Below are 14380 nucleotides of genomic sequence, written 5' to 3' on the forward strand. Positions count from 1 at the left end.
CCGCGTGCTGACGTCAGTTCTTCTTTTTTCCGCGCCAGCAAGCGCAGATCTGGAAAAAGCAGTAACCCATAGTCAATTTTTGACTAACTTTTTGGATAATTTTTGTTCATTTCTCGAAGTCTACGACTCCGATCGGTGCCGTAGGGATGCCTGGCTTTAAACACTGCGAGGATTGCGACCGCACGATGTCGGTCACGGATCCTCACCACCTGTGTCTAACTTGTTTAGGCGTCGACCACGACGACAAGGCCTGCTCCGACTGCCGGGCCCTCTCTTTGAAAGCCAGGCGGGAGCGGTCCCGCAGGCGACTCGAACTCCGGCAGTCGGTCCCGCGCCGCGAGAGGTCTCGGTCCCACGGGAGGTTGAGGGACAGGTCGCGGGCTCGGAGCCACCACAGTTCCGAGAGTAGGCCGCACTCCTCCGGGTCGAAGTCGTCGTCAGGTAAGAAGCACAAGAAGTCCAAGAGGCGTCATCGCTCTTCGGACTCCCCCCTACGCTCGCGCGATGCGGCCGGGGGATCGGGTGACACCACCCACGCGGCTCCGTCGGTGTCGCGGGAGCCGCGTCCAGCTCCACACCCTACAGTCCCTGGGCTACACGCGACGCCAGAGGAGATCGAGCGCTTCCTCATGGCCATGAGGAAACTCTCTCCTCCGACGGGCTCCGCGGCGCCTTCGGGCCCAGCAGACCCGTCTGGGGCCTCTAGCGGGTCGGGGGCTTCGGCCCCGACGCCGTCGGGTGCTTCGGCCCCGACGCTGCCGACGCCTTCGGACCCGGCACCGCAGGGCCCCCCAATCCCGACGCCGCCGGTGCCTTCGGGCCCGGCGCCGCAGGGTCCAGCAGTCCCGGCGCCGCCGGCGCCTTCGGGCCCGGCGCCGCGGTACCCCCCTAGACCTTCTTCGGGATCTGGATCGTCGCCGGTGGACCTTACCACCTCCCCGGCGTCGGACCATCAGGTGTCGCCTTCGGCGCCGTCCCCGATACCTCCTTCGTTCCTGTTCCGACGTCGGGACGGCCCCGATGGGCGCCGCTCCAGACGTCGTTTGGAGAGTTTCACTTCTATGAACAGGCCCCATTGGTTGAAAACCCTGAGTATCAGGAGATGGGTGATGAAGGGGATTGGGAGGGGTCTGAGGACCCTCTGACCCGAGAGTGTCAGTCTCATGAGGACTGGGCAGGAGACCTTGGGGAGGCCAGTGGTCTGGACACCTCTCCAGACACTGGTTTTGTCTCCCCTCCTTCCGTGGCTTCGGAGGAGGGCGCAAACTACAGTGTGGTGTTGATGAGGGCTGCCAAGGCCTTGGGCCTTGAGCTCCCCGTCGCGGCCGTGAGGACTAACCTCCTCACTGAGGTCCTTAAACCGCAGTCAAGCTCGGCCGAGCCTCTGCTGCCCTTTAATGAGGCCTTGACCAACGTTCTTCTGGGCACTTGGTCCAAGCCCGCTACGGGTTCGCCCGTAGATAGGAACGTGGCCAGACGCCACCGCCCAGCCCCGGGCGACCCATGTTTCCTGTCCACCCATCCCACCCCGAGGGCCTGGTCATCCAGGCCTCCAATTCCCAGACCGCATTCCCGTCGGCACCGCCGGACAGGGAATCCCAGATGTACGAGCAGTACGGTAAAAAGATCTTCTCGTCCCTTAGTCTGGGTCTGCGGTCTTCCAATACCGCATGCCTCTTGGGCCGCTACACCCACTCTCTGTGGGATACGGTTGCGGAAGTGCTGCCAGAGTGTCCGTTGGAGGTACGGGCCAAACTCGGCCAAGCCCTTGTGGAGGGCCGGGATGCAGCCAAATATTGGGCTGGAAACCACCGACTCGCTAGGTAGAGCGATGGCAACGACGGTGGCGGTCAGACGCCATGCCTGGTTGAGGTCCGCCAACTTTTCGGCCGATGTCCAAAACACTCTGATGGACATGCCGTTTGATGGCCGTCGCCTCTTTGGCGACAAGGCAGACCATGCACTTGAGCGCTTTAAGGACTCCAGGGCTACGGCCAAGTCCTTGGGCCTCTCGGCCCCACGCCAGCAATCGGCTGCCTTTCACTCCTTTCGTGGCCACGGAAGGGGTGTACCCACACGTGCTGCCAGCCACGCTCCGCAAGGTAATACCCAACGCGGTGGCGGCCGTGGGAACCGCCGTCCCGGCGGTCGAGGACAACGGCAAAGTCAGTCCACACCTTCCCCCGCAGTGTCCGCCTCAAAACCCTCCTAGTCCGTGCTTTCAGGCCCATGTGACGCCAGTGGGGGGCAGGGTTCGCCATCACCACCTCCACTGGCGCACTGTCACTTCGGACAGGTGGGTGCTGCAAATCGTCCGAAGGGGCTACTCCCTCCCCTTCGAGGCGACTCCTCCAGCCATGCCACCGCAGAACCACCGTATATCGGGGGATCATTTGCGACTTCTGCAGGAGGAAGTTATGGCCCTCTTGGCCAAGGGGGCCATCGAGCGCGTTCCAGGGCCAGAAGTAGGATGTGGTTGCTACTCCCACTACTTTCTGGTACCCAAGAAGGGCAAGGGGGGCCTACGCCCTATCTTGGACCCAAGGAACGTCAACGACTTCCTCCGGAAGGAGAAGTTCAAAATGCTGATACTGGCTCAGGTCCTAGCTGCCCTGGACCCAGGAGACTCGATGGTAGCAGTGGACTTGCAGGACGCTTATTTCCACATCCCCGTCCTGCCGGCCCACCGGCGCTACCTGCGGTTCACGGTTGGTCACGAGCACTTTCAGTATACCGTGCTCCCCTTCGGCCTTACCAGCGCCCCACGGGTGTTCACAAAGGTGATGGCGGTGGTCGCAGCTCATCTGCGCAGGTTAGGGGTTTCAGTCTTCCCCTAACTCGACGACTGGTTGTTGAAGGCGGGCTCGCCCCAGACAGTCGTCAGCCACCTCCAGACTACGGCAGATCTCCTGCACAGGCTGGGGTTCTCCATCAATGTGCCGAAGTCACACCTGTGCCCCTCTCAGAAGCTCTTTTTCATCGGAGCGGTTCTCGACTCAGCGCGGTTTCGGGTTTATCCACCCGAACAGAGGGTCCGGGATATTCAGGCTCTGATTCCCATCTTTCAGCCGTTATCCCGGGTCTCGGTCAGGTTGACGCTGCGGCTTCTGGGGCTGATGGCCTCCTGCATCCTACTGGTGCATCACGCCAGGTGGCGGATGCCGGCTCTGCAGTGGGACCTGAAGTTTCAGTGGGCCCAGCATCAGGGCAACCTGTCCGACCACGTCCTGATCTCGGAGGGCACTGCGAGACAGCTGCAGTGGTGGCTCACGGACCGCGATTGGGTCAGCGGCAGATACCTCTCCCTTCCCCAACCGGAGCACGTAGTTGTGACGGACGCGTCCCTCCAGGGATTGGGTGGCCACACGGTAGAGGCGGAGATCAGAGGCCTCTGGTCTCCGGCGGAGGCCCGACTCCACATCAACCTGTTGGAGTTACGGGCGATTCGTCTAGCGCGGAAGGCATTCCTCCCCTCTGTCAGGGGGAGTGTAGTACAGGTGTTCACGGACAACACCACCGCCATGTGGTACTGTAACAAACAGGGCGGGGTGGGGTTGTGGACCCTTTGCCAGGAGGCTCTGCGCCTCTGGCAGTGGCTTGAACGCCAGGGCGGACGAGCTCAGCCGTCGGTGCATGATGGATCACGAATGGCGTCTGAACTCGGACGTGGCGCAAGGCCTCTTTCAGCGATGGGGAGAGCCTTGGTTAGATCTATTCGCCAACGAAGAGAACACGCAATGTCATCAGTTCTGCGCGTTGGAATTTCCAAGGCGGCACTCGCTCGGAGACGCTTTTCGTCGCGAGTGGAGTTGCGGTCTGTTGTACGCCTTTCCGCCTATACCACTTCTTCCCAGAGTGCTGAAGAAGATCAAGCGCAACCGGGCCCAAGTCATCCTTGTGGCTCCGGACTGGGCACGAAGGTACTGGTATCCAGAGCTACTCAGTATGTCAGTCGATCCCCCGGTTCGTCTGCCTCTTCAGGAGGACCTTCTGTCGCAGCAGCAGGGGACGGTCCTCCACCCGAACCTGTCCAGTCTCCACCTCCATGCTTGGAGATTGAGCGGCGACAGTTGAGGCCATTTGACTTGCCTCCTGAAGTCTGTAAGGTCATTCTGGCAGCCAGGCGTCCCTCCACAAAGTCGGTATACGCCTGCAGGTGGAACAGATTTATGGCATGGTGCACAGAAAAGGCTGTGGATCCTCTTGCTGCCCCTCTCTCTGAGGTTCTTCTCTTCCTTCTTTCTCTTGCCCAGCAGGGCTCTGCTCTGGGCACTATCAAGGGCTACCTTTCTGCCCTTTCAGCCTTTCTGAGGCTGCCTGATCAACCTTCTTTGTTCAAGTCCCCTATTGTAAGTAGATTTCTAAAAGGCATCACACACACATTCCCTCCTGTTCCATTTGTGATGCCTCAGTGGGACTTGAACCTGGTTCTTACGTTTCTGATGTGCGCTCCTTTTGAGCCACTTCACAACTGTCCTCTCCGCCTTCTTACTCTGAAGACAGCATTCCTGGTTGCCATCACCTCTGCCAGGAGAGTGAGTGAGCTCCAGGCTCTTTCTTGTACTCCACCTTTCCTTTCTGTCCATCCGGACAAAGTGGTGTTGCGTACTAAGCCATCTTTCCTGCCCAAGGTTGTCACAGCCTTCCACATCGGGCAGTCTATCACCTTGCCAACCTTCTTCCCGCCACCGCATCCCTCTAAAGAGGAAGAGCGGCTCCACCGTCTGGACCCAAAACGTGCGCTCTCATTTTACTTGGATCGCACACGCCAGTTCCGGGTGGATGACCAACTCTTTGTTGGTTACGTGGGCCCTAAGAAGGGGAAAGGGGTGCACAAGAGGACCATCTCCCGGTGGATCATCTTGTGTATCCAGGCATGCTACTCCTTGGCTAGGAAGGAGCCCCCTGTTGGCTTACGGGCTCACTCCACCCGAGCCACGGCGACTACAACTGCCCTGGGCCGGGGAGTGCCCTTACAAGACATCTGTCAGGCAGCTACGTGGGCCTCGCTGCACACGTTTGCAAGACACTACTGCCTCGACAGCCAAGTCCGGAGGGATGGCTTCTTTGGCCGTTCTGTCCTCCAGGACTTTCTGGTGTGATTATTGGTTCGCAGACCCACCACCGGGGTTGGTATTGCTGGGGTATCTATTCTAAGGTAAGGAATCTAATACTAACGTGTCTCTTTCAGATGCACAAGTTACTACTTGTGTAACGATATATCTGTAAGAGACATTAGTTAGTATTAGATTCCTTACTGACCCACCCATCCTCCCCGTTCTGCGAACCGATATCTAGGGTTAGGGTTACCCCCTTTCAGGGCCCTAGTTTCAATGGCACCAGTGTTGGTTTTTAACATGGCTCTGCGTTTCTGGCGCGGAAAAGCTGTGTCTAAGAACTGACATCAGCACCCGGAGGCGGCGTCTAAGTACTCCGACGACGTCATCACGGCGCCCACGACGCCGACGACAGACGCGCAGCCGCAGACGACGCCTACCGACGCGCAAGGGTACTGCTACGCCAAAGTTTCCAGATCCAGTCTGACGCCAGGGGATATTCTAAGGTAAGGAATCTAATACTAACTAATGTCTCTTACAGATATATCGTTACACAAGTAGTAACTTGTGCTTTACTGTATGTCTGATTTTATTTGTTTATTTGATCCCTGGCAGCAACAATATGGATAATTATTTACCTCAAGGTTTTTCTCCTTCTGAGTCGTGTCTTTAAATAATTGCACATTATGTTATTATTGTATATAGTGCATTTGATGTGATTTACAGGTGTCGTTATTGATAAGATTTTCGATTTTTAAACTCTGATGAAATTACATTTTTCTTATATCCTTCTGAATATAGTGATTTGATAGATTAACTCTCCAGATGAAATTTGTATTTGAGCTGTTCTTGCTTTTATGACAACATTGTCGAAATAAAGCTTTTTGAATTGAGTCAACGTTAATAACGTCAGTAATCTGATATAAATGTCTGTCCCAGGGCACACAAATGTATTTGTAAACGGTGGTAGGTGGTAAGAATGATGCCACATTGACTACAGTAGAAGAGGACATGGGTAAGCCTTTGAGCAAAACCAGCACCAGGGGAATCTGCTTGCTCTGAGAGGTTACTAGTCCCCGCACTTGTTAAGAAGCTCTGCATGTTACCGGAATACACAGCTTTTGAACACAACATGCACTGTTCTGTATGCATTAAATCGCTAATTGTAATGTCCTTACTGCTATGTACATTTCTGTTTCATTTGCAGACGGAAGAAAGCACTTTTATTGACAAGTTCCTGATCTACGGAAAGAGTTATCAAGATATGACAATCACCATTATCCGCATAAAAGAACATGATCCTGATTTTGAATTCATGGTACTGTGTTTTAAAGTTACTTGACACATTTTATGGCAAGCAACCTGTTGTCCTTGGCAGATGGGGCACCTTGCACACTACATTGCGGTTTAGGTTTGGCTTAGCTGCAGCTATATTATCTCAGGACCGCATATAATCAAGCTGTTTAAAAGTAAATGAATCTTACATATATTTATAGAGAGACCCTGGGTTATGTCTCTTCATCCTTTGGTCTATTCAGCTGTCATTCACATTTTGCTTCTGCCCACCACATTGTAGAGCAGCAGATCATTCCACGTCAGCCATCGGCACTCGCACACTGTGAGTGATACCGTTTGTCTTTAGCACTTTTGCACATTTGCCTAAAAAGAAAGATACTTCAGTGCAAGGACTGAGGGGTAACATTTTACATTGCCAATGTGTTTTTCTTTCTACTATCTTTTTTAGGTCTCGCCTGAGCCAGCGTGCATGCGCTGCTCTGCGAGGCTTTAGTAAGGGCTTTAAAACTCTGAACACACGCTTGTGCTTTTTTTTTTTTAATCTCCCGGTATTGGCCTATGCATGCGTCTTTCTAAGACAGACAGCATGCAATTGGCCCAAGGTGGGTGCATGTCCCGTCTTTACTGTCCCCTGGCCTGGGGTGCTCGGGAGCGAACACCAGCTCCATCTGTTTCCAGTTAGCGCTTAAGTCTCGCGGTCGCGTTAATTGGAAACAGATGGTGGTCGTACTGGCCCTGGTGCACTTTTGCTGGTTTCTAAAGTCACTCAGTGACCAGGAGGATCTTATACATCAATGGAACACTGACTTTTACGACAGACCCTTGAACCCATGCTACGTCTTTGTGCGCAATAACACGAAATATGCTTTTAAATCCAAGTTACAACTGCTTCAACTTTACAACATTAACGGATAAACATATTTAATACATATGAACGTGCACAGTGCCAAGGGTGTCATCGTCACTTCATCCTACAGTGTATGGCAACTCGAGTTCCGCTTCACGTCCTACGGGCCTCCCCAAAAACCACGCTATCAATATCCGCTCAATGCCCATTTCCATAGGGCCTTCCCCCGCTTCCTATACACATAATTGGAAGGAAATCTAAGTGCACAAAGTCCGCTGGCAGCTTTTCCTGTGCAGGCCGCGCAGCGCTGTGAGGCGAGCCGAGGATTTCCACCTTGGTAGCAGGCCCTCTTTAGACTCCGCAGGACGCCGAGCCCCCCTACCGGCGCTTCCAGACCTGGCCCCATTCATTGCAGTTAAGCCCTTTATCTAAGCTAAGTTAGAAGTTTAGCTTTGGGGGGAAATTGTTCATTGCATTCTCATTTAAGTTTCCCTCTGAGGCACACCTGTTTTCATTGAAATCCTAAAGGTTTCATTCGCTGTGTTGGATCATTACTAACAGAGCCACACATTTGTTTAAAATTGGGTGCTATTTCTCCCTCTTTCGACCTTCGGTTGTCGGGAATACATTTTATGCTCCTAAAATGTACACGTCCCAGGTTCGAAAAGACTAACACGCTTTTGTTTTTCTACACCGAGTGCGCGAGGGTACCCGCTTAGTTCCCTTCATAAGATCCATAAATGTGTGCAAGAGCACCTCGCTTTTCATTTATACACTAGTTTAGGCACTCTGCGTAAGTTGGTAAATTCTCCAAATAGAACATGTAACACTATGTTAACTACACGCTTGATCTATTATTTATTCTATGAACTCTCCCATTTCCTCGAATTGTTCAGTGCTCATCACTCCATCTGGTGTGCCTTGATGCTCTTTAATGGTGACGATGGTATTCTTTCCTGGTTTCTCAAGGGTTGCACACTGCTTGTACAGGTTAGCAGGCCTTACCTAGCTAGTCAGTTAATAAAAGAAGGTAAGGTAATTCGACCCAATATTAGTTACACCTCCTAGTCAAACATGTGACGTGGTAGGAACACAAATATATTTGCTTATCATTTCCTTCTTAGTGAACTTCCTGGCTAGCACTGTCCTTCATTTTACCAGGTTACATGAAACTTTGATCTACCGCAAGGTAACTGAAACCTAAGGGGTCATTCTAAGTGTTGGCATCATGTGCACTAAATCTATCCGGCAGGGCAGTGACGTCACAGTTGAGCGCTTCGTAAGAGGGCTTCAGTGAGCTTCAGTCTAGGAAACTGATGTGCAGAGAGCTGCCAAGCCACATATTAGTAAAATGACCACTCAGAATAGAGCCAGTACCTGCCTGAGCTTTTGTTTCAAGATCCAGAAGGGGGCTAACGAGATCCTGTGCCACAGGCGTGAATGATCACAGGAAATGATTCTGTGAAGAAGCATGCGGTGTGCGATCAGCTGAGGCCGCCCGTGACTGACATCAGCAGGGCATCGCTTCACAGCACCTACCATCCACGGAGACAGACGGGCCAGAATCCACAGATACCCGTGGTTACTATGCAAAAAATACACTTGGCGTGAATTTAAATGAGGATTGTTGCAGCTCACTTGATTTCCTTCAGGTTTCACTCCAGGCGCTACAGAGGGGTTGGTAGTGCTGGCTGCGGCTGTAGCCCATATAGCAATGCCCCCAGTTCCAACTTTGGTGTCACTATTGGTAGATGCAAACACAAAAGGAGTCAGGCCCAAAAGGACGAGGATAGGGCAGGGCCGTAATACAAATATACACTGAAGAAAGTGCACCTATATCTCAATTTCTTGAAAGTTACGTATTACTTCTGAGGACAAACACATTCTTGTTTATCTTGGTGTTTTTCATTTTACCTTTTTCTTTTTAAGATTATTATGAAAATACTTTTTTGTTTTCTCACACGAAGAAGTAAAAACCTAGTCAAATCATAGCCATATAACCAGACATTTCATTAAACATTACAAATATACTTAAAACCTGATTGTGCTTTACAAAAAGACATTCTACAGTATAAATTTACATCTGTGACAAAGAACAATACATGATCACAAAACATAAACAGCAATTAACTGTAATAAATCATCCGACTTATATACATAACTCTTTTGTGTGTTTTCAATAAAGTTTTTTTGAAAAAAAAGGGGAAATAAACTTTTTTAAAATCTTTATTAGAAGATTAATAGGGCAGATGCCTCTAGAAGTTTGCCGACGCGTTTCGAGTTCTCTTTTACTGGACTCTCATCAGGGCTTTGCAATTATATCTGTAAAAAGATTTATGTGGTGTCAAAAATAGTTTTGAATACATCTCTCATTTTATTCTTCTATCTACGATCAATTCTCTTGTTAAGTCATCATACACGAGTAGTATTTCTTTAAATTACCCAGGGATAGTTCACTATATTAACCACGGAGTCTGTGCAATTTCAAGATCCGTCGTTTTTCTAATTAATCTTGGTGTATCTTGGAAAGACAACTCAGTATCGGTAAAAATCATATCATATGCATACCTTATCTCTTGCTGCACCTTTGCCAGTTTTTCATAGAGGGTTTTGCGGGCAAAATCAGGAGGAGCGAGGGAATTCTGTAATAATTAGTGTGTTATTTTAGACTTCCATCATCAAACTCCGAGTGGAGATCTTTAGTGTATACTATTGGTAGATGGGCATTTCTGGATAAGCGGCACGGCAGAGCGCGGGCATAACCCGGTGAAGAGTGATGGGAGGACGCAGCTGCTTCTGGGTTGTAGTGCCAGCCTTGCAGCTCCATGGGCATTCCATAAAAGGCTGCAATTCCTGAATTGGCGGTATTGCTTAAAGTTCCTGTATTTTTTGGGGCTAAGCTGAGCTGGGCAGTAAGCTCTATATTTAGGTGATTTAAGTAGCACAGAGTTCCTGCTTTCAGGCTCTGTCTGAACACCTCGTGCAACTGTAAAATGCATACAGATGGAAATGGATATCGGAATATAATTGACGCACCTGTTTGCTATTTGTTTTGAAATGAGATTCCATCCGGCCATCAGTATTTATCAACACGCCACATACTTACAATCTACTCTATGCAAAATAAATACACTACACATAATACCACATACTGCCACATAATTATATGCTACATAATTACACTGCCCTACATGCAACATACACTCCAAATACCACCAAGTACCACATAATTACACACCACATAATTACACTCTAATAAACACAACATCCAATTTCCAATTTTAAGTTTATTGTTTGATTACTTAAAATCATTACAAAATGTTAAAACCGTATGACTCACGTATACATATATGAATTTAAAAAGGAGCAGAAAAGGAACTTTGATTAATACAACAGCAGTGCAATAGTCTGGCAGTAAAATTTAATAAAATATAAAAATTGTCCGAATGTGCGTTTATCTTTTACAGATCAGCTCATTAAATAACATGGCAGTCACAGAGTGGTTTCAAGAAAGTTTAAATTGGGGAAATAAGTCAATATGACAGCTGGGTTTAGGGAGCTGAACGCAGTGTCCATGTAGGCCTTGCAGAGGGGGGCCGGTGGCCGCTTAAGTTCTTATTACAGGGTGATGTCTGGGCCGACCGGCAAAAGAAATGCTGCCTTTTCTTTTCCCAAAGTTTTTGCAGCTCTGGCAACAAATTTGGTAAACCGGATGTTCAGGATTATATTTTCTTGATTCATAGCAGCCATTATTGCCTGACGACATGCACAAATGCCTAATTTAATCCACTCTGCTCTCAGTAAGGTCCTTCTGTCTTGTAGCAGAGCTGGGCATGCGCAGGATATGTGCTCCAGGCTTTCAGAGTGGTAGCCACATTCTCTGCATTCGATTTTCTGATAAGGGTGCTGCCGTTGCGGTAAATGCTTTAAAAAAGGCCATTCGCCTAGCCTTAGGGCCATAAATTTGACTTTCCAAAAAATTGAATATGTACTTGATAGGTAGGCTGACTCAATTCCCGGTTTGTAGTCTGAGACAATGGCCCAACGTGCTTCCTTCTGGATAATTTTGCACTGTCGGAATGGAAGGACCAGAGCCGAACGCTTCGCTTGATTACGCTCTTCAGTGCCTGTTGTGAAGGGTTTGTCCCCCAGTATTCTGAAATTCCAAGGAGCTGTAGAGATTGATCCAAGTGGAGCCGATGTTATTGGCTTGATGTACTGGTCGATATTTCGTTCCAGAGTTTGATCTCAAGACTGTTTTCCGGGGAATTACGCAGTCTATTGCAAAACTTAATGAAAGCACCAGCCTCAACACCGCTGTGGTCTAGCAGACCAAGCTCTAATCTGACTTGTGCCGGAGATGAAGACCTCGGCAGACGCCATGCTCGCTTGAAGATTCTGATGATTGATTTATTAAGTACGATGTTTGTCGAGCCCATCGTAATCTCATGGCCATATGATAGAGAATTTGTGATCTTGGCCTTCATCACCTTGAGCAAGGGGGTTAGGCTTGGTCCTAGTAGATGTTTTGAAAGTTTTATCGTTTCTACCACCAGAACAAGTAAAAAGACAGTAGGGAGATAAGGTAAACATACTTAGTGTAAAGAAAAAGGCTGTGGATGTGGACGCGTTAGGTTTTTCGGCGGGCAGTCGCCCGGAAGCAAATACTCTGGGCGTGAAGGAATCCCCCTGCCACCAGCCTAAGGGGCGCCTCCATTAATAATTAATTATTTCCCTGTCTCTCATAATTTGCAGAGACCGAAGGAGACAACATCTGTGCAACACTTAAAGTTAAGGTTGTAAAGTTCCTTTGTTCCACACCACTTAGTTTAGGCGCCTTAGCGTGTGCCAAACGTTTAGTGAAGACTTCTTTTTGGTCCTGATGAATGCTGAGCTGACTATTAGCTCTTTAGCAGAAACATGTCGACCCTTTTCTTCTTTATTTCTTCTGACTAACTTGAAGGACGTGATGGTTCAAATTAACATAACCATTTATATGTCCGCTATTCTTCACTGGTTTTAATGGAGTGAGAACTACCCTCTTATTAAAAGAGAGTTTCAGTTTGGGGAGTAGTCCACACTCTTTTTAAATTCACTTTTTTCATCACACCCTTTCGATATCATTTTTCCTACAAGGACCCAATGAAGATGACTGGCTACCGACTTTTAGTTGGTGCCTGAGGGTTCTTTTTCTTTACACTAAGTATGTTTACCTTATCTCCCTACTGTCTTTTTACTTGTTCTGGTGGTAGAAACTATACTACTACATAACCTCTCTAGTTAGGTTGTCACTCTTTTGTTGATTGGAAAGGGGTACAAGAGTGGCTTGTTGACCCTTTCTCTCTTGTTGTTTGCATTGAAAGTTTTATCGACGCGACCTCCAGGGACAGTGCCTTAGCCTTGATGGCATCTTTTTGTTTAATGAAGGAAGCTCTTGAATCGAGAACAATTCCTAAATATTTGTAGTGTGGCACTGTATCGATGATTTTGTTGTAAAAAAACACCTTCTTTTCTGCTGTTTCTGTTTGCTAAAATTAATTATTTCTGTTTTTGACAGGTTCAATTCCAGGGCGTTTTCAGATGTATAAGATAGAAGTTCATCAAGGAGCCTCTGTAAACCAACCTTTGTGTGGCTCAATAACACGAGGTCGTCAGCGTATAACAAGTTAATGATGCGGGTCCCATCTAGTTGAGGCGGATGCGAGTTGACTTTGTCAAGTATGGAGGACAGGTCGGAAATAAACAGGTTAAAGAGAAGGTCCGCCAAGACGCACCCTTGTTTGACGCCGCTTCCTGTTTGAATCTTTTTTGAAACGTGGGACCCGTCGCCTAACTTTATCCTTATCCAGGTCTGTGTGTGGAGTTGGATGATGGCTTGTAAGAGGGCTGGAGGTATACTCCAGCGGGCCAATTTTTGCCACAGATGACCGCGTGGCACTCGGTCGAAGGCCGCCTTGAAGTCAACGAAGCAGCAGTATAGTTGCATGCGACGGACGTCGGCCTTCTCCGTCAATACGGCTATTGGGAGTAGGTTGCTGGTTGTGCCTGACTTGGCTAGAAAGCCGGTCTGGTTAAAGGGAAGGTGCTGTGTTGATTCAAACCATGAAGTTAGCTCTTCTATTAGAATGCTGGCATAGTATTTTGATTAGATGTCAAGGAGAGCTATCGTTCTGTAATTTTTTGGGTTGTCTCTTTTACCACTTTTATAAATAAATAATAAAGGGAAGCTTGTAAAGCGCTTGGTTACGCTGAGAGCGTGTCCCCGCGCTACAACTGAAGAGAAACTCAGAGCAGAAACAAGAAGAGAGCATGATTATCTTGAAAATAGGTATGTTTTTAAGTTCTTCCAAAAGCTGGATTCAGAAGAATCCAGGCAGAGATTAGGAGGCAGGGCATTCCAGCTCTTCGCTACCAAATGGCGAAAAGAGCGTCCTCCCATGCGGGCCCTTCTGACCCTTGGGACCTTTAATAGGCCTCCGTGAGAAGAGCGCAGAGCGCGTGATGGTACATACCTAGTGACTAGGTTCTGAAGTGGTGTTGGTGCTTTCTTAGCGAGGATACGGTGACAGGTGCAGAGGGCTTTAAATTCCACTCTGCTTCTAACTGGCAACCAATGGAGGGTCTGAAGGGCAGCTTTGGAATCCGATCTTTTTGGGATTTTTAAGATGAGGCGGGCTGTCGCATTCTGTAATACCTGGAGGCGGTTTATTGCCTTACAGGTTGCTCCAAGGTACAATAGGTTGCCGTAGTGACGCGATGTGACGAGGGCATGTACCAGCGTGTACCAGCGTTCTCCAGGCGGACATAGGAAGGAGATTAAGGACCTTCCGTAGGGTTTTTAAAACGCCGAAACAGACACCCGCCACCCAATCTATTTGGGGTCCAAAAGACAGGTCAGCATCGAGCCAGACACCAGGGTTTTTGACTTCCTGACATGGCACGGGAGCCTCACCTAGGCATGGAGGCCACCACGCCGACGACCAGACAGAAGGGTTCCTTCCCACCACGAGCACCTCGGTCTTGTTGCCGTTTAATTTAAGGCAGTTAATGGACATCCAGGTTGCAAGATCTTGCATGCAAGCCCTGAAGCTGTCCATGGCAAGTCCGGGTGCACGTGAGAGGGAGATAACCAGCTGCGTGTCATCGGCATATGACACAATGTTTAATCCATGGCTCATGG

General features: G+C 49.2%; 1 protein-coding gene across 1 annotated transcript in view; it reads left to right on the forward strand.

Annotated features, from left to right (window-relative positions):
* Positions 1–14380, forward strand: part of LOC144783414 (E3 ubiquitin-protein ligase rnf213-alpha-like) — a 2376820-nt gene that overhangs the window by 1275216 nt on the left and 1087224 nt on the right. Inside the window, exon 23 of the mRNA XM_078662402.1 lies at positions 6265–6375. Within this exon, the coding sequence (XP_078518528.1) occupies positions 6265–6375 (111 nt within the window). The remainder of the gene's footprint in view (positions 1–6264; positions 6376–14380) is intronic.

This window comes from Lissotriton helveticus, chromosome 9 (assembly GCF_964261635.1).
Source record: "Lissotriton helveticus chromosome 9, aLisHel1.1, whole genome shotgun sequence".
Lineage (NCBI taxonomy): Eukaryota > Metazoa > Chordata > Amphibia > Caudata > Salamandridae > Lissotriton > Lissotriton helveticus.